This window comes from Sitodiplosis mosellana, unplaced genomic scaffold, assembly GCF_009176505.1.
Source record: "Sitodiplosis mosellana isolate CC-2019 unplaced genomic scaffold, AAFC_SMos_1.0 Smas_scaffold_3, whole genome shotgun sequence".
NCBI lineage: Eukaryota > Metazoa > Arthropoda > Insecta > Diptera > Cecidomyiidae > Sitodiplosis > Sitodiplosis mosellana.
This window is the reverse complement of record NW_022595246.1, coordinates 7,239,693-7,260,744: the sequence shown is the minus strand read 5'-3', so window position 1 is coordinate 7,260,744 and position 21,052 is coordinate 7,239,693. Positions and strand designations below refer to the sequence as shown.

Genomic DNA, 21,052 nt, shown 5'->3' with positions numbered 1-21,052 from the left:
AGCGTACAAAACGAGAGCAAATTGCAAGTAAAGCAAATAAGAGCGAAAGTGTCATTCAGGCGTATGTAAAAGTCCATGCACAGTGCACACTCACACACTTTAGTCAAATTCATTTTATGACGAAAACTGTTCAGTGTGCCAGAGTATAAACATTTTATAAGGAGATGATTTCACAAAGTGGAAACAGTTTATGTATATGTGAGCTGAGTGTGGCGACAGAACCTTGCATGCAACAACTTGTCAGCTTGAACTCAGAACAAAGCGTACATTATAAGAATCTGCTTCTCTTGTATTTTGAAATGTCGATGTGTGTGAACAGTTCTTGGCGCTCGAGGTAACATCATTTGCGATAGCGCGGTTTCTGCTTATTCTTCGAGATATTGTTGTTCGTGTCGCATTGAATTAAGCAATCCGTTGAGCTTGAAAAACTTGAAACATATCCAAAGTAAACTCCAGTTAGCTCATTCTTTTACACATAATCAACGCCGGACGTGATGCTTTCACCAACATGACAGAAGCACCCACTGTACTAACAGAAGCAGGCATATTTGTGCATGGCCAAAATATCAGTAGGTTTAGAGATTGCTGGTCATCGGACATTCTGATACAAGGAATACCATTTACATTTAATATTAAAAAGAGAACGATTGATAAAGAAGAATGGCTCAGCGTTTATTTGCACTGCAAAAAAGTTGATTTTCGGGCCTTTGCAGCAACATCCACCATCCGACTGATTCCTTTTCGCGGCAGAGAAAATACGATTGAGGAGAATGTTAATCCGTTCTTTTTTGATTACGCTGAAATGGACTATGGTACTGCTAAATTTATCAAGTGGTCGGAGTTAATTAACATTGAAAAGAATTATGTTAAAAACGACATGGCCGTCTTCAATATGAAAATCCAATCCGCTAATCCAAATGACGAAAATGCAAGCAAGTTGCAATGCGATCCCAAAGAATATTGTAGTGGCTGCAATAAGATTTATTTTCGACTCACTATCAACAATGTGGACAATCTCATGGCGGTGCGAAAATCACGATTCATCTTACAAAAATTCGGATGGGATTTAACTGTTTTCAAAAGTTTCACGAATTGTCTTTGTCTTCGTTTATGTCCTAAGAATAGGATTACCCAAACCACACACACCGTGAAAATCGACTTCAAAATGACATCATCAATCGCAGGAGTGCAAAACATCGAAAAGACTCAAAATGGGACACTTCTTCGACCCCATCAATGTTTAAGCATGGACTCCATTATATCATGGGATGAACTTCTTAAAGCAGAAAATGGATTCGTAGTAAACGATTCTGTTTCGTTTGAAGTCGAAATCAACATGAATAAGGTGGAAGATGGTACACCAAACGCGAAAAAACGTCGCACAGCAAACGTCGCAGCAGAAGCCGAAGAGAATGCTGTAGCATTAGTATGCGCGATCTGCTTGGATGAAATGAATAACCAAGACCTATCATCAACGTCTTGTAGCCATTCATTGTGTACGTGCAACACAAACACTGTTCGGCCCAATAAGCGCTGTCCAAAATGCAACGCAGAACGTATCATGGAAATGTTGCGTCGCCAATGTAAATCAAATCACTGAATATATTTTCAAATCAAATTATCCAATGCAATTAAGCAGAATATTATTCATTAATATACTTCGTTTTAATTTTACAGCGATGTCATCTCCAACAGCAAACACTTTAAATTCAACCACAGTTATGACGTCGGACACATAACAAACGTTTTATTTTGGATGTCTTAACGAATTCAAACGATTAGAATTAAGTCAAAAGTTTAAATTCTTACTTATTATCTATATCTCCATTTTATTTTAAGCGATTGAAAAATATTAAATGAACTAAAGTGGAAAAATATTTACAGCTTAAAATAAATTGAATAAAATGAAAATTCATGAGGTTTTCATTGGTTTTTACATTGTAGCATTCGATTCGGTGAGAGCATATATCTAGCAGTCTACTATTGAATCAAGGCAAGAAAAAAAACCGTTTGAATTTCGCTCCAACTGCGCGTTGGTTGAATTCTCTTTAAGTACGATGAACAAATGTAAGTACTGTGTGATACTTGAAACCGATCGTATTTTGAAAGGTGCTTGCTTGAGTACATACGATTTCAAACATTCCGTTGTTCGTTTGTTGAAAACACGATAAAATGTTTCTTTGGAAAGATTTTGTATGTGATGACTTCACTTTGCTGTCGTTAGCAAAACGATACTTAATTATTTTTTTAGAAGGAAAAAAAAACTCTTCGGCATTCACAAAAGGAATTCTTTGTATTTCAGTTGATGTAGCGTCCGATCAGGACCATTTCGAGCGTTTCAAATACGACATTTTCATGCTTATTTTCTTAATCCCGAATTCTTGGCACAAATGGAGAATAGAGAAAAGGGTAGAAATATTTCAGTTGAATACAAAAATATACTCTGAACCGATTTGAAGTATTTTATGTGATTATTTTATGGTTTCCCCAAATTGTCACAGTTTTTAATTTCGTGCCACTTAATTTATTTATTTATAGCAAAATTATTACGCATGTGCCTGATTCGATTATCGTTAGACCATTTCCAAAAATGAAACAAAAGCTGAAGAAAACGGCAACAAAGCCATAAATTGTATGATTAGTTGTTCTTTAAATCTAAACAATCGAAATGGATTTGTTTTGTTTGGCGTTGATTGTTGTGCATTAAGAGCACTATGCGCAATTGGATTCATATGACGTTCCTCGGGTGGAAGGGCCGTACAAATGGTTGTTCATTTTTATGGCACAGCGCGAATTAAAAAGCATTCTACAACTAAATCAAATAATCGGCGTTGTCTCCACTTGTCATCAACGATTGTTCTGTGTAGTAGCGCGTGATGCGAGAGTGACAAGGTAGGATATATGAAATTGAACGCGTCAACAATCTAGTGGAACACAATGATTTTGCACATATTGCAAAAAAAAAAACATATTTATTCACATCTCTTTTAAGCTATTTTGTGATCATTAGCGACGTGTGTCTTCTCTTGTTCACTCTTTCACTCTTTTACTCTTCACTCTATCCGGAGAACTATATATTGTTGTGTCATCAATTCCGTATAAAATGACCGTTCGGCATTTCAACTGGTTCAGTTGATATTGTCCACTCTGGCCGACGACTCTAAAAATACCAATTCAGCGAATTCAAATTTGATCATAATTTTGTGTGCGATAAAAGAAGATTGAAAAAAATGAGAGTTATTTTGTTGAGCATTGTGGGTGAGTTGAAACCAAAGTGTTATGTGGACCAATCGGAAGCATAAACCTGGTCGAAATTAAGTGCAGTTTGCCAAAATAAACCACTAGCATTGGATATTTTGAGCATTCTTCGGAATAGATTCACAGCATTGCACAACGGGCGTCAATAGATGAACGCGCAAAAAAGAACAAATTGAAACGCACAATATGAAGTCATTTTCAATTGTTTGAATAGTTGAATTAATTCAACCAGCTCGACAACGATTTTAATGAGATTTTTATTCGGATAGAGATCATCGTTTCCGTTGTGTGTCATACCAACGCGATTTCAGCAGCTTGATTAACTTGTTATTTCAATGTCATTTAAAATTAAACAATTTTTTTTTATCTCGTTTGTACATAGTTTTGCTGTTGATCAGCACCATTTCTACGGCTCCTGGTGTTACATCGACAAATAAACAGACATGCTCTAAGGAGTGTACACTTGATTACAAGCCGATTTGTGCCGGACATTCCCCGACTGACAAAGAGAAAAAATCATTCGGCAACTTTTGCGTCATGGAGAAATACAACTGCGAAAAAGACGAAAGTTTGTTGATATTTTTGTTTTATTCATTCGATCAAGTCATATGATACTTAATAACATTTCTTCTGTTCTGTATAGATTTGGTACAGTTGAGCGAAGGCGAGTGTCCAGGTAGCAAATCAGTACGTTTGCAATAGACAACAGCATCGCTCCAGCGTTTGGCTGGATCCATTATAATCCGATTAATTCTAAAATAGTTCCTTATTTTCTTTTAAAAAAAATACGAACGATAAATGGACAAACGGCTCGTAATTATAAGAACACTGTTTACTGGGGATATGGGCTTTATTATCATTAAACACTGAATTCACATAAATCGTGTTGTTATTTATTCCTTTTTTTCGGCAGCTATTTTTGCGACAATGATTCATGGGTAATTTTTAATTATATCTTGGAGATTAGCTCCAAAATGCTAGGCTTAATTCGATGAGAACCAGCTTGTTTATTGACTCACATCATAATTCCAAAATTGAAATTCTGAATTGATCTCATTTTTTTCTAAATTCATATAATAAAATGTGTAAATGAAACAGGCCTAAAATGAAGCGGTGAAGCACAAAAACCGAACTGTCAAAGTGGAGAACTTGAGACGGCCGAGTAAATTTGTAAAAACCATTACCAAAATCGGCTAAAAAATGTTAGTCGCTGGATATGCATAATTCGAAAAATCTCAAGCATTCTCCATTGAGAGTCTGTATTTGAAACGGATCGCTTCTTAAAATTCACTTTGGCTAATTGAGCATGACCATATTCCGAGAAATGTGGCGAAGAGTTATGTGCATATTTGAATTATGAGACACACTAACCAAAAACAAGTTCATTATAATCGTTGCAGTGGTATTTATTTTGCATTGTTTTGCTTTCATTTTCACTGAGCAATGACTACCTTCAGACGTGAAACATTAGTCATATCCGTATTAGCAATTTTTTTTTAAACGATGCAAAACCGATGTGTTTACCTTTTGGTCAAAACACACCAAGTCGCAGACGGCAGTAATACGAGTGTAGCAATGTGCGGTCATGTTACTTGATGTGTGTCTATCTTCAGTTCATATTCATTGCGCACCGTTAGATGTGATTCTCAAGCAAATTGCTCTCTGTACCTTACGCGTATTATCAACCACATCAACTTGAATGACTTTTGTTGTTGTTGCTATTGATAGATTCATTGGCGGCAAACGCCGATTTTTTTTACGTACATTCTGCCAATTACGAAAGTCATAAAAATGTGATTTGCCTTGAGATGTACGCACACACTTACATTGCGATAGAGTAGGTAATATTTTAGTCTAAAGCATATTAGAATCAAATCAAAATGATTGAAAAAAAAACAACAAATCATGTTCTTTTTGCGAAGAAAAACGAAGCGAATAGAAAAAACATAGCACAAAATACGCACCGTTGTTGTTAGCGGTATGGAGACGAATGGTGAAGGGAAGAGAGTGTACGAGAGGGAAAGAGAAAGAAGGAGAACGAGAAAACGAAAACCAGCAAAGACACTCCGGCATACAGCCTAGTGAGCGTAGTGCTGTGTGAGCGTTCATACGACATAGTTGCATTTATTCATTCGTTCGACGATCGTTTGCTGTATTACATGTGCTCCGTCAATCGCTACGGCTTAAAACATACAGATTTCAGCCTGTAGTTAAACGAACAACAACGAGAAGAAAAAAATAAATAATTTCTCTGAAACAAAAATGACCGAAATGTGAATTTTAGAAATAACTCGAAATCTGATATATTTTTCGCGGAAACAAAAAGTTGAAAAAAAAAAACAAATTCAAGTGACTTTGGGTGCAAAAATAATAACAAAGCCTACGAATGACTCTAGAAATTATGTTGTTGTCATTGGTATCGTTGTCTCAAAATTCTCGATTAAAAATAGCCACGGTTTTTCTCTACATCGGTATCAAAAGCCAAAATGAAATGCAAATGATAGGCGCATACCATTTCGTGTAGTTGAAGTGTGTTTGTCTGTCGAATGAACGTGAAAAAAAACCATACGAATTTTGTCGGGTCGATGAAACGAATCGTTTTATTTTATTGTTTTGAATTGAATATGGTGAAACCTGTGACATGACCCCCCACACAAAAATAAGAAACCACACCGAATTTGGGCTATGAATTCCGTTTTTATTTTCGATTTTAATTGAGTGTGTTGTGTGGCACAAGTGAACAGGAACTGGAAGCCGTCACAAATGACAGCATGAAAACGTAACAATAAATTTTAAACACTTGGCGCGTATCAAATGATCACGAGAGAGTGATAGACAGAGAGAGAGAGAGAGTGAAAGAAAAAAGAAAAAGCACGCAAGACAAACCGCGAATCGGGATATCAAAAAAAAGGAAGCATCAATTTGTACGTGTGATGCATTACAATTTATCATAATTGGTTTCGATATCCAGCACAGCATATCCGAATTGGTCACATACACACAGCATAATTGAACGTTAAATGAAAAAGGGGGCATTCAATTGAGTGCAAACGAACGGCCGTCATCCCATTTTTTTTTAGATATGTGGTAGACTCATTGGCGAGTTTCATCGACATCGAAAGTGATCAAAGCGCTTTAATGCGTGTCAGAGTGTGATCGAACGCAGAAGTGTGGTCATTTTCTTATCGACTGGAACAGAACAGAACCATAGAAACAACAAACTGTGTATTGTGTGAAGCACGATCCAAAACGATTTCGATACTTTTTCCTTGCCATTGTTCCCTTTGATTGAACACAGGACAGAGAAAAAAGTGCAAGTCTGTTTGCATTTAGCTAGAGAAAAAAAATACCGTGAAAAAAGTAATAATCAAATAAACAATGGATAATTTGTTATCACCACATTTTGATAAATATCAGGTAAGTTTCTTATCAATGGCTCATTATCCTATCAACCTCGCGCTATCCTATCAATTTTTGTTTTGATTGGAAATGTTTAAAAAAAACTAATCAAAAGAAGTCAAGCAACTTCTGTGTGTTTGCGCAAATCGCGATGATCGTTCGCTTCTTATTTACGCTACCACCTGAGTCACACACGCGACTCAGATGATCGTATGATTCACACCAATGAAATTGGTGTCAGTCTGAATAGTGATTCAGTCGAGCGTAGAGTGTAGCAGCTTATGTCTTAATTCCTCCATAATCAGGCCGTAATTCAAAATACCGTCAATAGTATCTTGATAATCTATTTTCCAGTTGTGTTCAAACAATATTTTTTATCGCGTTCATTTCAAGCTGTTATTCAATAATACACCACAAATGTTCTGCGACCAAATGAGACTGTGCCAATAGAGAGAATGTGTGAGCGAAAAAAAAGACAGCGCCATTGATTTGTGTGACGTTCAGTTTTTTTCTCTCTCACTTTTTCGCTATAAAATCAAATGCCTACTCCAGTGATCGATTTGTCTTTGTTCCCATTTGCTGTAACAGATGCGTGAGTGTATGCAAATGTTCAATGGATCTCTAGTGTGTATATGCCATTCACATGTAAATCAGTGAATAGATGAATTAGTCGCTTGGGTGTGATTCATTAACGTGGGACGCGCACACGTTTATTCAGTCGTTCAATCGCTCGATTGAACCGATTAATTGAAAATCACAGTTCACCGACGCTCACGTTGTTATCTCAATTTCACTATTATTTCCCCCTCGTGTCATTAGTGGCGTAACGTTAATCTTGTTCAATTTTCAACAGAATTTGATATATTTTCGTATTATGACACCTTATCGCACATTTATACTGTCATTGGGTTATAGACGATGAGCTGATCGAAATCAACGTAAAAATAAGCTATCTATTACGATGCGACGTTTAGAAACGAAACGGAAGAAAGCAAAAACTTTCCAAAAACCAAATTCATTTAACAGATGACTTACAGAGCGCAGAGAGAACGTGAGTAATTTTAATTGCAAGTTTATCGCTTCAAGAGCTTGCATCGTTTAATTGAGACTCGGAATGTTGGAAATAAAACGGCAATTTGCCTAATTGAATATGTTGTTATTATATCGAATTTTTTGTTTTTTTTTTCGCTTCGAAGAAACAACTTGAATGAAATGACAACACAAGTGGTCGTGTTGCCGATAGAGTTACAACTCTATGACGATGTATAATCGTCGTTACCAACAGCACAACTAAAATAGTATCTAATGCGTTGGTTTTTTTGTTGTTGTTGTTTTGTGTTAGTTTCAAGTTTATTATTGACGATATAGCTCGGCTGGATCTTTTAAATAAATCGTACACAGCTCATAACTCGGGACGATGACATACAATTTGTTTGACGCTCGCTCTGTTTGCTGTCAAAAACACATGTTCTTAGCCTTTGACATGGAGATCATTCGCCTTTCTCGCGCGTTAGACCAATCCGATATTTTGAGCCATTCACTCAACATTTTTTTCTTCTTCTTCTGCTTTTGGTTAAAAATAGGCGAAACACTTGAAAATAAATATCGTTTTCGGATCGAACATGAACACGATTCGGCCATTCAAAAAAAAGAAGAATTTTAAAAAATCTGTTGGTGCATGTTCTTGGTGAAATCTGAAAGTATTCAAGTTCTTCGAGTGGACGACTTGATTTGAACTCTGTACCATTTGATTTACTTCACTTCAAAAGTGTTTGTGTGTATATAAAATTCGCTTTGGCGTACAATAAGCACGATTGTTCTTGGTAGTCATTTGTGAGATGAAAAACTACATACACAAAAAAACCGCCCATTAACAACGTGTTTTTTTATTCAATTACATTGCATTTAATTGGTGGCTTTGCTTCCCCATTTAAAGTGCACTAAAACAACTTCATTTATCCGCTGATAATGATGCATGAACAGCAATTCTTTCGTAATGGCATTTCGAAATCATTTGCATGTGGTTTGATGCCACGACATGCAGTTAGTCCGTCGAAAATGTGTGCATGTGTATGAGTAGAGCGCTGTGTGACTGTGCCGCTCCGTTTTTGAGTAACCAATGCTCCACGCTATTTGACATGATAAATGGCCTATCAAGAATTAATCAGCATATGGTTTATATCATAATTCAAATGCAAACTCTGGACCATAGTCTCTAGACACATAAAAAAAATATTTTATTTCTCTTGCCACACAAACCATTTTTGTTTTATCTTTTTTTTGCTCCGGCAAAATGTCAAAATTTCAATTGCATTCGGAAAGCAGACAATTTCTCTCTCTCTAAATCATGCCAAACAAACGTCATCGAGTGAATTTATGGGTTTGTGCCGTTGCAAAATTCCATACAGCAGCTGAACCATCCGAAATTCCATGTTCATCCATAAAATTATTCCCCCTAATTTCATAACCGTGCCATAAGTGATGATTGTGTTTGATGCACATTTTCGGTGGAAAGATCACATTAAACCGTTTCAAAGTGATGCGACTTTTCGATGTGCAACGGAAATAACTGTGATCATCCAAATGCATAGCGAACGAATGATATATATTGGAATTAGAGTATTTTTGTGTCAACAAAGTAAATTCGATATCATTTATTAATGCGATTCGACACACGACAATGTTTTCTTTCCTTCGTCGAAGCATAACGTTTTTTTTTTGGTTTAGTCAAAGAATATTCATATCGAAAGTGATTTTTTTTTTGCTGTAGTGACAATATTTGATTTGCGTCTATGATCTAAATCAAATAAAAACCCATTTTCGATCATCGTCTTCCTATTTTTAATGCCAGATCCGATTATATTCAGAAGCAATGCAGTTTGGTTTAAGTTATGATGGCTTCATAGCAATCAGATTGTGCTATTGTGTGTGTGTGCCAACCAATACCCATTTAGTTTCCATTTTCCCCTCGTTGTTCACCCGTCATGACGGGGGATAACACATTGCTTATATTACCTGAGAATTCCGGAAAAAAAATAAACTACAGAGTGCTCATTATAGCTCGCATTGCATTTCCCAATGCATTTTGCGCTATTGTCACGCACGCATATGGCAAACCGACGTCTGTCACTCACCAAACCGATCGACGAATGAAACGAATGGGAAAAAATCGAAGATAAAAATAGTGCTGCGTAAACAAAAATAGAAATATAGGTAAAAAGCGATGTGAAAGAGGCCATAGCGCACACACTCTTGGAATTACAGTGCAAAGAAATGGAATGAAAGCAAATGCACGAAAATGAAACAGATAATACGATGACAAGGAGAGAGAGAGAGAGTGTGTGTGTGTGTGCTGGGTTATAAACGAGGGTCTGTTGTTTGCCAGTCACAAAATGTGTGTGTCTGTGTCTGTGTCTGTCTGTATAAGATGATCAGAATGTGCCGTTTCACATTTTGTCTCATTCAAACCAAAACATGCAGATCAATATATACATTTGTTCGGAAAGAGCACGATTTTCGATACAAACGAAATTCGAATACAAAGAGCAGACTGTTAGGGAAAAGGCTTTATTTGTTTAACACAGCAGAAGACGAAAAAAAACTTTTTACGAACTGTAAATTAGCACTGTTGTAAACACGATGCTCTTTGTTTTTTTTTCTCTCGTTCGCTATACATGCTTACGAAGACAAGATTTTCGGTTTTGTTCTTCAACAGACAAACAGACAGAAAAACAATTAATTGGCACTTTTCACATACAACATGGCACTTTTTTCGCTAGCTCTATACCGCAATGGATGTGTACGGTTTGCAAAATTGCCATTTTTTTTCTGCCATGAACCAAAAGCTGTTTATGCACAATTAGAAACCTTTTTTTTCGAGATTGTGTTTATTGCACAAAAGAATTATCCAAAGTTTAATATTCTTGTAGTTGGTCTTTTAAAATGTATGCAATTTACAGACTCCAAAGGATTTCTGCAGATTTGCAACAATCTATTTCGTTCTCATGCTTCATGCCATTTCTTTTTCTTCGTCTTTATGCAATTTGTTTCAGCCTAGGTTTCAGCATTCATAATCATATCCATAAAGCAATGCAAGTTTTATGGATTTCATGCGCTGTAAAGCTTGAAACATCTCCTCTCTTCGCTCATAATGATATTTCTAGTTTTGAGAGTGTTCAGTCATTTGAAAAAACAAAGCGAGCCGCATTCAATTCAAGCCGAAGTGCTTGTGGCTTGTTTTCCAAAACGGTGATCCAGCGTAAATTACACTTTGTTAGGCAATTTTATCAGTCAAACGGTATGTTGATCGAGTATGCGGCGTCAACACTTACTTATCGCCGCACTTCAATTTCAGTTGTCTATTGAAATAATTGAATGAAAATCGAAATTGTTTACGGTTATCAAATCAAAGGCGATTATGGACAAAAACATTTCGAGTGCCATTGATAAAATTCCAAATATCGAAAAAAAAATTCCAAGTTTTCTCCTTCTTGGAATTGAAATCAACAATGAATCTCAGAAAATTTGGGACACAATTTAAAAGACATCGTTATACGAACGTCATATGCTCATAGAATTAGATCACAATCATCATCATCATTTTTGTTACCATGATTTAATACAATCCTCCTTCTGATACTGTCACACCGATTGAACCTTTAGTTGAAACCCATCGGCGACGTGATTCATTTGTAACAGCAAAAAGAAACGAAAAAGAAAACATAAATTCTGTTGCGACGAAACGTGTAGAATGCAATAATAAGATTCACTCAACTCAACCAGTCCATAAAAAGTGGCGACTATTTAAGGCGGTTTCGTCTGCTTCGCAAATGCAAATGTGCAGCCGAATGACTAACTAGGGTATATGGAAATGCTGTAAACAATACACGAATTGAAATAAAAGATGCAAACAAACTGCCACAATTGTGCAAATCAATTCGATTCGTCATTGTAAACAGATCCACACGGGCACATCGTGAAGGTTAGAGTACATTGTTTTTTTTTTCATTCTTTCATTCCTTCGTTCGTTCGAATTAGTTGACCCAATCGCATATAACCTTTTGTAGGTGACACTCGTCCGATTGATAGTTGTGGTGTTTTGAAACAATGTTCGAAAAATTGAATATTGATAGCATTCCGAACATGTTTCCGGTCTTTTGTGACCATTCAGTTACTTCATTTGAAATGCATTATCGACCGAAATTCATTTCTGAACGCTTTGAAAACAGATTAGGACACGGCTAAGTACATGTCACATAATGACTTACTGTAAAAAAAAAGATTTTTGGGCAATTTTTTCCAAGAAAAAAAGTGTTTCGTTGTGGACGAAAAACAAATGCAGATAAATACTTATCGCTGGAATGGCATCGGTTTAGAACGAATAGGCAGGAACTTGATACTATATTGAAAATTCTAGTTGAAAGTTAGAAAAAAAACCAGTCAAGTGAAATTGTGTCACTTGGGAATTGACTAACATTTTTGAGATTTCATAACATTTTAATCTATGACAAGAATCTTCAGAAATCTGTATGGAGTGAAAAAAAAAAATCGTTGATATAAAATTTTATGCTCACAGCCCAATATGGCACTTAAATTACATAATCACAATTATTTATCTGCAAATCGCTAGTCGCAAATTACAATGTCTATCGACAAATCTCATTTCATTACACATACACTCAATCGATAGAGTTGTTCCGATCAGCGTTAATTCGATTCCTTACTTGGACTGTGGAAGTGACATTGAGTCGAGTGAATGCATGCATAATTGAGGCTTGTTCAGAGTGTATAGACGACGTCCATAGGCTCCAGGCAAACGATGTCTCGTTCACTTATGCTAGGCATTAATACACAATTGTGATCACGTTTCATTTAAGTTTTAAATCGTCACGTTTTTATTAACTCACCATTCAATGCGATTATATCAGAGTGTTTGAACGTCGTAAAATTCAAAAGATGAATAAAAATCGGACGTTCAAAATGTGGCGTGATTTATTATTGTGTATACACCGCATTTGAAGCGCCATAATCCAAAAGCAATTTCGGCTGAAGCGGCGTTGATCATTCGTAACGATTTACTCAAGTCACTTTCAAGATATTTATTCATTGGATTTAACGTATTCAATCACATTCGGATTCAAAGATTTCTCCATATATAAACAGAGCCATTTTTAGACCAGAAGGATTTCTTCGACACAATCGAATTGATTAAATTAATTTTAATAAAACCACAAAAATGAAGAAGAAATGATAAATTGCTAGTCTATCTAGTCAAACGATTGAAACTTGAAAAAGAAATAATAAATAGATTGTGACCGCAGTAACATTAGAATTTTGAATGGCAGATGACACATTTTATGAATAATTGAATCGAAAGAAAGTTCCAACTGATTTCTTGATTTTTTTTAAAAACGAACAGAGAAAAGATATTACATTATTTGGTTGATTCGTAGAATGAAACAAAACGTACATGTTTAACTCTGGCATAATACGTACAGGGTTTCGTTGAAAGTTTCTATGAAGTCGACGTGAGTCAATCAACGATTTATATACTAAATCAACATTGTGCGTAATTTGGTTCAATTTTATTTAGAAAAATCCATTAGCGTTTTTCAGGGAACAACATTTGCACTCTTCTCAAATGACCAATCAATGTATTACAATTACACAGGCAGACCAAAATATATGAAACAATCAAAGTAGCACAACAGTGCGCATGCGTAATATGCGTGCTTGTTGAATTTAATACTTATTAAAAAAACATTTTTTGGTTTTTTCTTCTAAAAAATAAAGACCAAAAAGTAAAAATAATATTTTGAATACAAAATATTGCTATACTTCTCCATAGAACACGGTTAATTTGTTGAAAGATTCATTCAAAAGAGTCCCTGCTTATTTGAGAAGAGTGCAAATGCTGTTCCCTGGCGTTTTTCAATCGAGTTTTTTTTCATCTTTTGCACACAACCAAAAATAAATATACAAATGGATTCCAAGTAAATACTCCCATAGTTATTTACATTTCAGTCTCAATATTTTCTGGATGTGGCAATTTTCACTCTAACGGCCTTTATAAATCTTTACTTGAAGCGCGCTGATGATCATCGTACGAGTATAATTTTCGATGAAATAAATCGATCAGATAGGAAAAGCGATCGGGGGGCCATTTAGCGTCGACACAATTTGTGCTCGTCTGTTTTTCGTCTGGTTCAGCGTTTTTGTGCAATTTCATTGAACTTCATGCTATTTTTGATGGGCAAATCAAGTGAGATTTGGCTATTTTTAATCGCCTTTTGGTATCCCATTGATTTTCAGTGGCCGTATTGAAAGTTTTATCTTTGATATTCACAGTCACTTTACTCATGATGTATGACGTCAATTGTAGCGTATGTAAATAACAACAGGGCTAAATACACGTGGAAAATCGAAATCGAACCGAGAAAAAAGCAAATCATTTCGAATCTAATTTACTCGCAGAACTGCGCAATGGATGCACATTGATTTGATTTATACCGTGTGTACAGAATGAGTGGGGTCAATTAGATCGAAAAAAAACGGTATCGTAATTTGCCACAGATGATTGTAAACATATGCGATCGCAACAGAAGTGTTTATCGATTCTGGCTGCTGTGTCTCTGATTGATACGGATTCTTAGGAGCTTATGATGAATGTTGTTGCTGTGCCGCCAGTTTTATGCATTTTCACGGAGAATACAAGTCGCTTAAACACACAGTCGTTTCACGTAAAACATACACACACACGACACGATTTTTATGATAACCTCTTCAGCATCATACACACAAGTGGTTTGCGATTCAAACGAAAACATCCTCATCTGACATTAGTTCGAAAATCCGTTTTTGCGATACAAAAAGATAAATTTAGCGAAAATTTCATTAGTTGCTTTTATGGCGGACGCAATAAAACGATGTTTCACACGTTAAGAGATCGCAAAATTTGTTGCGTCTCAGTCAAGCTGCTTGGTTAGAACGTAATTTATGCGATTTTAATAGTCTGTTAAAAAGAGGATAAACGGGCATTTGCTCTAAGACTTTGCGGCTTAAACGAAATGTGCATATTCATGCGAAGCATTTTCTAATTGTTTCTCGATCATACAACTGCCAACTGTCCAGCCGAAAAAAAAATTTGAAGTGCATAGTAAAAATAGCGCGAAACCTTAGCAATGCCAAACTACTACGAAGCGGTTAAAAGCAACGAACCAAAATAAAAATGAAAAAAAGGGACCTACACACATTAGACAGCATGTTACATGCATGAGATCGTTTATCACGCACATTCCGGCTGACTAAACCGCAATTAGTTTCGACTCAAAAACAAACATGTTTGTAGTTGCTTTCAACGCTTGTCCGTGTGTTTGTGACCTCTTCTAACTCCGTTCTAATAACATACATGCTCATTGCTCATTCAAAGTGCATTTTCACTGCAAGTCATTGTTTTCGTTGATTGCTTCATGAGAACCAATTCAAACTGAGTAATTAAATAACAAAATTACTTTTCACTGTTGCTGTTTTGAGAACCGTTGATCGTTTCTGTTCATTTGCACTTGCTCTGCATGACGAATCGACCAAATTTTCAAAAATCAAAATGAACGCAGATGAACACTGTATATGTTTGGGCACAGGATATATCATAAAAGCGCATCATCAATTGTAAACAGTTTTCAATATGGCATTATTCTCTCCAAATATTTATTTTCGCCTCTACTTTGTCGCATCTTTTTGCGGCTGCTTTTTAAACAAACACGTTTTTCATGGGACATTTGTTTTGAGAGACGCTTGATTTTTGTATCTGTTTGAGTTGTGCACTCAAGCAACACAAAGATATCTGTTCTTGAATTGTAACAATCATTGCCTTTGTTTCGTCTGTTCCAATGGATTTGGTTTTCTCATTTCTTCTCTTTTTCTTTCTGTTTAATTTCAGAATACTACCATGACTCCGATAGTGTATCCAAACTCAGCCACCATATTTGCGGCCATATGCGCATGCGTCTTCGTCGTTGTCGGCATTGCGGGTAATTGTGTATTTGAAATAAAAACGCACAAGAGTTGAACAATATTAACATTGGACCAAATTTTTTGTTTATACTCAACTCTTTTCTTTTTCCTTCGATTAGATAATTGTTTTTTCCCGCCTCGGCTCTTCACTGTTTATGTTCATTTTCTTGACTCTTTAAATATTTACTTGTGTTTAATTGTGCCTTTTTCTTCTATCGTAACACACAGGCAATCTCATTACGATCATTGCGCTGCTTCAACATCAAAAACTGCGAGGACATGCAACCACTGCTTTTGTGCTATCGCTATGCATATCCGATTTGCTGTTCTGTTCCTTTAGTATGCCACTGACAGCGGTTCGATACATAAATAAGGTGAGAATTCAATAAATGGAGTCGAGATTCGATTGATATTTTTTACTATCTCAAAATTATCTAGAGCAATTTCATTTTGCCAAATAAACAGATTTTTTTCCATTGAATGTCTTTTCTTTTCGAATCAAATTATGGTCAATAATTTATGTGTAAATTTTTTTCTAAACTGTTCTAATCCGATTAAAATTCCGGTTTCAGGCGTGGACGCTAGGAGAAACACTCTGTAAAATATTTCCAGTGATTTTCTACTCAAATGTGGCCGTCAGTCTACTAAGTATGGTTGGGATCACATTAAACAGGTAATTTCTCTCTACGATTTTTATTCGAATTCATTTCTAATCCTCTGTTTTCATTCCCTTCTCTAGATACATTTTAATCGCACATCATCACCTGTACACTCGCTTTTATCGACCGCACATAATTGCATTGCAATTATTTTTAGTGTGGTTCATCGCCTTTTTGACAATGGTGCCGCCGATCCTGGGTGTTTGGGGAACGCTTGGCCTGGATGAGCAGACATTCTCATGTACAATACTCAAAAAAGATGGCAGATCAATTAAGAAATTCCTGTTTGTTGTCTGTTTCCTACTTCCCTGCAGTGTCATCATTATTTCATACTCGTGCATTTACTACACGGTCCGAAAGCAACGACAAAAGTTAAACAAACACATCTGCAACAGTGCGGCGATCACAAGTGCCACAGCATCATCCAAATCAATGGGTTTGCCAGCTGCACGTGAACGTGAAGATAGCCGCTTGACGGCCATGATGTTGACCATCTTTATCTGTTTCGTGTTATGTTTCCTGCCATTGAGTATTGTCAACATTTTCGATGACAAGCATCAGTATCCGTGGCTAAATACGGTCGCTTCAGTACTTGCTTGGGCATCGAGTGTCATCAATCCATTCATCTATGCGGCGAGCAATCGAACCTATCGAGTGGCCTATTTCAAACTATTTTCCGCCATGAAATTCTGGGGCGAACCCTTGAGTCCGATGCCGAGCAAAAGTTTTTTACCCAGCAAAGGCTCACGTGACAACGGTTCCAATGGGAATTTCAACGGAAAAGCCTAATTATTAAATTCCAAAATCTGAAATTTTTGCCATTTGTTAACGTTAGATATTAAATCTATTTCATTTGGTTTTCGTTTTCCTCAAAAAATCAATCGAGTTTCGTCGAGTTGAAAAACATACGAGATTTAAGTCATTGAATTTCATTTTTGGTACTACTTTATACTAGCTTTAATTTAGATTTTACGTGAAATGACTAAAAACTGGTTGAAATTGCATTGAAATTACTTAGAATACCAGGAATTACGGTTTTTGCTTTTCGAAACAAATAGTGATTAATCAAGCGATCAACATACCAACACGTTTTTGATATTGATGAAAGACAATTTTTAAATTATTTGAATAAAGTTTGCACGGTTTTAATGTGAAAGCCGTTCTGAGTCTAAGCAGGAGATTCCATTATATTGTCAGTACAAAAGGGTGTGTATATATATATATAGCATTCATTAGGCTAACCGAAGATTATTGTCTAGAGACAACATAATTTTCTCTTTCTAACCTACTTCTACTCTATTCATTAAGTCTGGACGCCATTCATAATGAGCCAAAGAATACATTCATCTGATTTTAGAACTGTTTTATTTTTTTCTAAATCCAAATCTGTTTTTTTAGATGCTATTTCTTCGCTATTCAATCCATTAGAACTATTTTTATATTTTATTCTACCTCTTTTTACTTTTGTGGAAGAAAAAAAAAACATTCAGTCAAATTCTCTTCCAATCCATTTTGGTTTTGTAAACCAAATTGAATTAAGCCTTTAATTTAGAGAAGAAATCAGTGTATTTTATGTTTCTTCAACGATTTCAGTCTCCGTTTGCTCATATTTGAGCTATTTTGACGTATGCTTAATTACATTGGTAAGTATTGCTGAATTGAACACATTGCTCTCTGCTCTGCTAGTAGGTGTGTATAAAACAAGGCAAAACGCTCATCTCTCTTATCAATGTAAGTATGTGTTGTATGCCGACTAATGAATAAAAGTTATCAGTAACTTACAATACCCGTCTATTGCCCGTACCAGCCGTTTGATTGTATATCTCAACAAAAGTACGTGTATACTGTGTTAACATTGTACGGATGGCATTCATCGGATTGCAGATAATTCGTTTATTTTTTTCTTCTGAATTTCGAGATGAAAACAAAAATACGATGCATATCAATAAGCAACACAGAATCATCAGACGAATTCAATGCAGGACATTTGCTCAACGAATTTTCATTGAACGGAAAGTGTAGTGTGTAAGATTTGGTTTTTCCACATTTATTTTTAGAATTGAATCAATTTTTGTTTCAATTTAGAATAATTGCAGTTGATCTTCAAATTTCGCTCATTCTTTGATATTCAAAGTTGGCTATTAAATCGCGAGCGCAGTCGTGAAAATATGAAACTAAATCACAATCAAAATATACAAAATTTACCAACGAATAAGTTTTTATCTTCGTTATTAGGAGTGTTCAATTCAGAAAGTCGATTTAGTGCATACAGGACAATGAGACCGGCCGTTAATTCAGTTATCAACTCGGCGATGCGTGTAACAATCAACTCGTCCACTGATGGCATTCGAAATGAGTCGGCTGCAATTGTTGAAAAATTGTCCGACCCAAATATTCGTCGTGCCAACTTCATTTGGCCGGAAGATCCAGCCGACGAACTTCCCGTCAAGTAAATTCACGTATTTTGCAATCGTTTTTTCCCTAGCACTCATTATATTGGTTTCTTTTTTTGCCAGTTTTCCTAAGTTTATCAATCATTTTGAAAATCGTCGTTTGCACATGAGCGCCTTGGTGCCGTTTGGTGTGATGCTGGTGTTGTCCACTATCATTTTTATCATGATCATTTTTCGCCGATGGCCTGGCCTTGTCTCTGGAATCGTTGCCGGTTGCTTGACATTCATTTCCATTTACTTACTCTTGTTGACGCTCAAAGAAGAAGTTTTGGTTTATGAATGAATTGGATTTACCCAACAAATGCAATGAATATTTAGAAATACTTAAATTTTAGATAAGTTCCGCCACTCAAAGAAGCATTTATCGATAGACAAATAAGAATATTAGCATTTAAATAGAGTTATTTGGAGCAAATAAGTTCACAATGAGAATTAAATGAAATCATTGGAAGGTATCAAACGAAATAAAGAAGATTTATTTGCGTTTCTCGTTAGTATTGATTTCGTTGTGTTATCTGTGGAATTGTTCGGTTATCAACAAATGTCAAACCATTGACTGTATTGAGCAACCAACTTCACTTTGATTAGGCACATAAAACGCTTATAATGAAAAGAGATGATTTTTTGCCAAACTCAATGATTACTTTGTTGTACATTTTTAATTTATGATGTTTGACGAGACTTATGATTTCATAGAATATTATGATTGAAGAAAAGTGACGGTGTCTCCCATAGAACTATGGAAATATTAACCAAAAGTTGTAGCTGATGAAACTCACCTGATTCTACTTTGTTCTGCTGTTTTCTTGTTCTTATCAAACATTTGGATATTTCGCAACATAGCAAATTGATTTCCAAAGTTGTTTTAAATATGATTTGGTGGCTCTGAAGAGAGCCTATTTTGTTGTGATTTTTTTATATGACGGGATAAATTTAATTTTCGAAACCATACAATGTGCGGCCTTGGCGTTTCAATACATAGACAATATCCATAACGGTGACTGTCTTTCGCTTGACGTGCTCGGTGTATGTAGCATTGCACAAAATATCTCTTTTCGATGACATCTCCGACGATTTTGCGCCAAAAAGTATAAATGGGGCGCAAACGTCCGCGCGTGATTATTCATTCCGTGTTTGTCTCTCGTTGAGTAAGCATCGAAAGTAAAAAGAAAAAGAAGAAGAAGTAGAAGCAATGGTCCGTACCAAGCAAACTGCTCGTAAATCAACTGGTGGAAAGGCACCGCGGATGATCGGTCGCCTCGGTCTCCCCCGTCGTAGATTAATAAGTGAAATGACACCTCGCAGACAAATCGGCAGTAAATACACTAGGATAACTTGTCCAGCCACCAGAGGTGTGAAAAGGCCACATCGTTACCGTCCAGGAACAGTTGCTCTCCGTGAGATTCGTCGTTACCAGAAGTCGACCGAATTGTTGATACGCAAGTCGCCATTCCAACGGTTGGTTCGTGAAATCGCCCAAGATGTCATGACCGATTTGCGTTTCCAGAGCTCGGCCGTTCTCGCTTTGCAAGAAGCCAGTGAAGCATACTTGGTCGGCTTGTTCGAGGACACCAACTTGTGCGCCATCCACTCCAAACGCGTCACAATCATGCCAAAAGATATGCAATTAGCTCGTCGTATCCGTGGCGAACGTTTTTAAGTGGAGATGCAACTAATTTCCAACAAAAAACGGCTCTTAGAGCCACAAATGTATAAATTTAAAAGAATTTTTGATCATCTTACTTACATTTATCGCAGATATAATTTTATTTGAGAAGTAGTTAGGTTTACATTTTTGAAATAAAATAATTGCATTATAGCGCATAAACACTGAAAATATCCCTTTTCATTTTGTTTCATTTCGAAGGCCATGAAATTCATGTCATGATTTTTTGCTAAATTGGTTATCATGTGCGAAGCTGCATTTTTGGTAAAGCGTGATATTGTTACCGTTCGCCGTACATAAATAAATAATAATAAAAATCCGTCGGCTTCAACTTTTAACTTAAAATTAAATGAGACTAATTGCTTTACGGTTCTCTTCACGAAACTGTTTTTAGAAATAACTTTCTTGTGAAATTCTCATTTTTCTACAATTTTAATCCAACCACTCAATGCATATTGTGAAATGTAACCGCAAAAATGATTTACTGTTGTTTAAATGAATTCTGGAACAAATACCGTTATGTTGCAGAAGAAAACAGAATGATTCACAGTTTGATTGTTTTTAAATTCTTCATAAAAATGATTTGGTGGCCCTGAAAAGGGCCG

At 36.0% G+C, this 21,052-nt stretch overlaps 5 protein-coding genes across 6 annotated transcripts; all 5 read left to right on the top strand.

Annotated features, from left to right (window-relative positions):
• The first annotated feature begins 614 nt into the window (after positions 1 to 614).
• On the top strand, positions 615 to 1,817 carry LOC129566021 (uncharacterized). Its single transcript, XM_055441509.1, has 2 exons — positions 615 to 1,583; positions 1,678 to 1,817. Exons 1-2 carry the CDS (start codon positions 803 to 805, stop codon positions 1,737 to 1,739), a joined length of 843 nt encoding a protein of 280 aa, XP_055297484.1. The 5' UTR covers positions 615 to 802; the 3' UTR covers positions 1,740 to 1,817.
• Positions 1,818 to 3,097: 1,280 nt separating this feature from the next.
• On the top strand, positions 3,098 to 4,139 carry LOC129565898 (turripeptide Pal9.2-like). The gene is made up of 3 exons (XM_055441217.1): positions 3,098 to 3,258; positions 3,641 to 3,826; positions 3,902 to 4,139. Exons 1-3 carry the CDS (start codon positions 3,231 to 3,233, stop codon positions 3,958 to 3,960), a joined length of 273 nt encoding a protein of 90 aa, XP_055297192.1. The 5' UTR covers positions 3,098 to 3,230; the 3' UTR covers positions 3,961 to 4,139.
• Positions 4,140 to 5,233: 1,094 nt separating this feature from the next.
• On the top strand, positions 5,234 to 17,687 carry LOC129566579 (protein trapped in endoderm-1). Its single transcript, XM_055442655.1, has 5 exons — positions 5,234 to 6,675; positions 15,596 to 15,686; positions 15,898 to 16,043; positions 16,242 to 16,342; positions 16,409 to 17,687. Exons 1-5 carry the CDS (start codon positions 6,637 to 6,639, stop codon positions 17,115 to 17,117), a joined length of 1,086 nt encoding a protein of 361 aa, XP_055298630.1. The 5' UTR covers positions 5,234 to 6,636; the 3' UTR covers positions 17,118 to 17,687.
• A 464-nt stretch (positions 17,688 to 18,151) lies between these two features.
• On the top strand, positions 18,152 to 19,265 carry LOC129565676 (uncharacterized). Of its 2 annotated transcripts, none has more exons than XM_055440788.1 (3): positions 18,152 to 18,349; positions 18,564 to 18,777; positions 18,845 to 19,265. In XM_055440788.1, the coding sequence occupies exons 1-3, from the start codon at positions 18,247 to 18,249 to the stop codon at positions 19,062 to 19,064; spliced, it is 537 nt and encodes a 178-aa protein (XP_055296763.1). In that variant the 5' UTR covers positions 18,152 to 18,246; the 3' UTR covers positions 19,065 to 19,265. The 2 variants fall into 2 exon arrangements, with proteins under 2 accessions (XP_055296763.1, XP_055296764.1); XM_055440789.1 differs by having other exon boundaries at positions 18,153 to 18,353.
• Positions 19,266 to 19,642: 377 nt separating this feature from the next.
• On the top strand, positions 19,643 to 20,614 carry LOC129565677 (uncharacterized). The gene has a single exon (XM_055440791.1). The coding sequence runs from the start codon at positions 19,974 to 19,976 to the stop codon at positions 20,439 to 20,441; it is 468 nt and encodes a 155-aa protein (XP_055296766.1). The 5' UTR covers positions 19,643 to 19,973; the 3' UTR covers positions 20,442 to 20,614.
• The last annotated feature ends 438 nt before the right edge of the window (positions 20,615 to 21,052 follow it).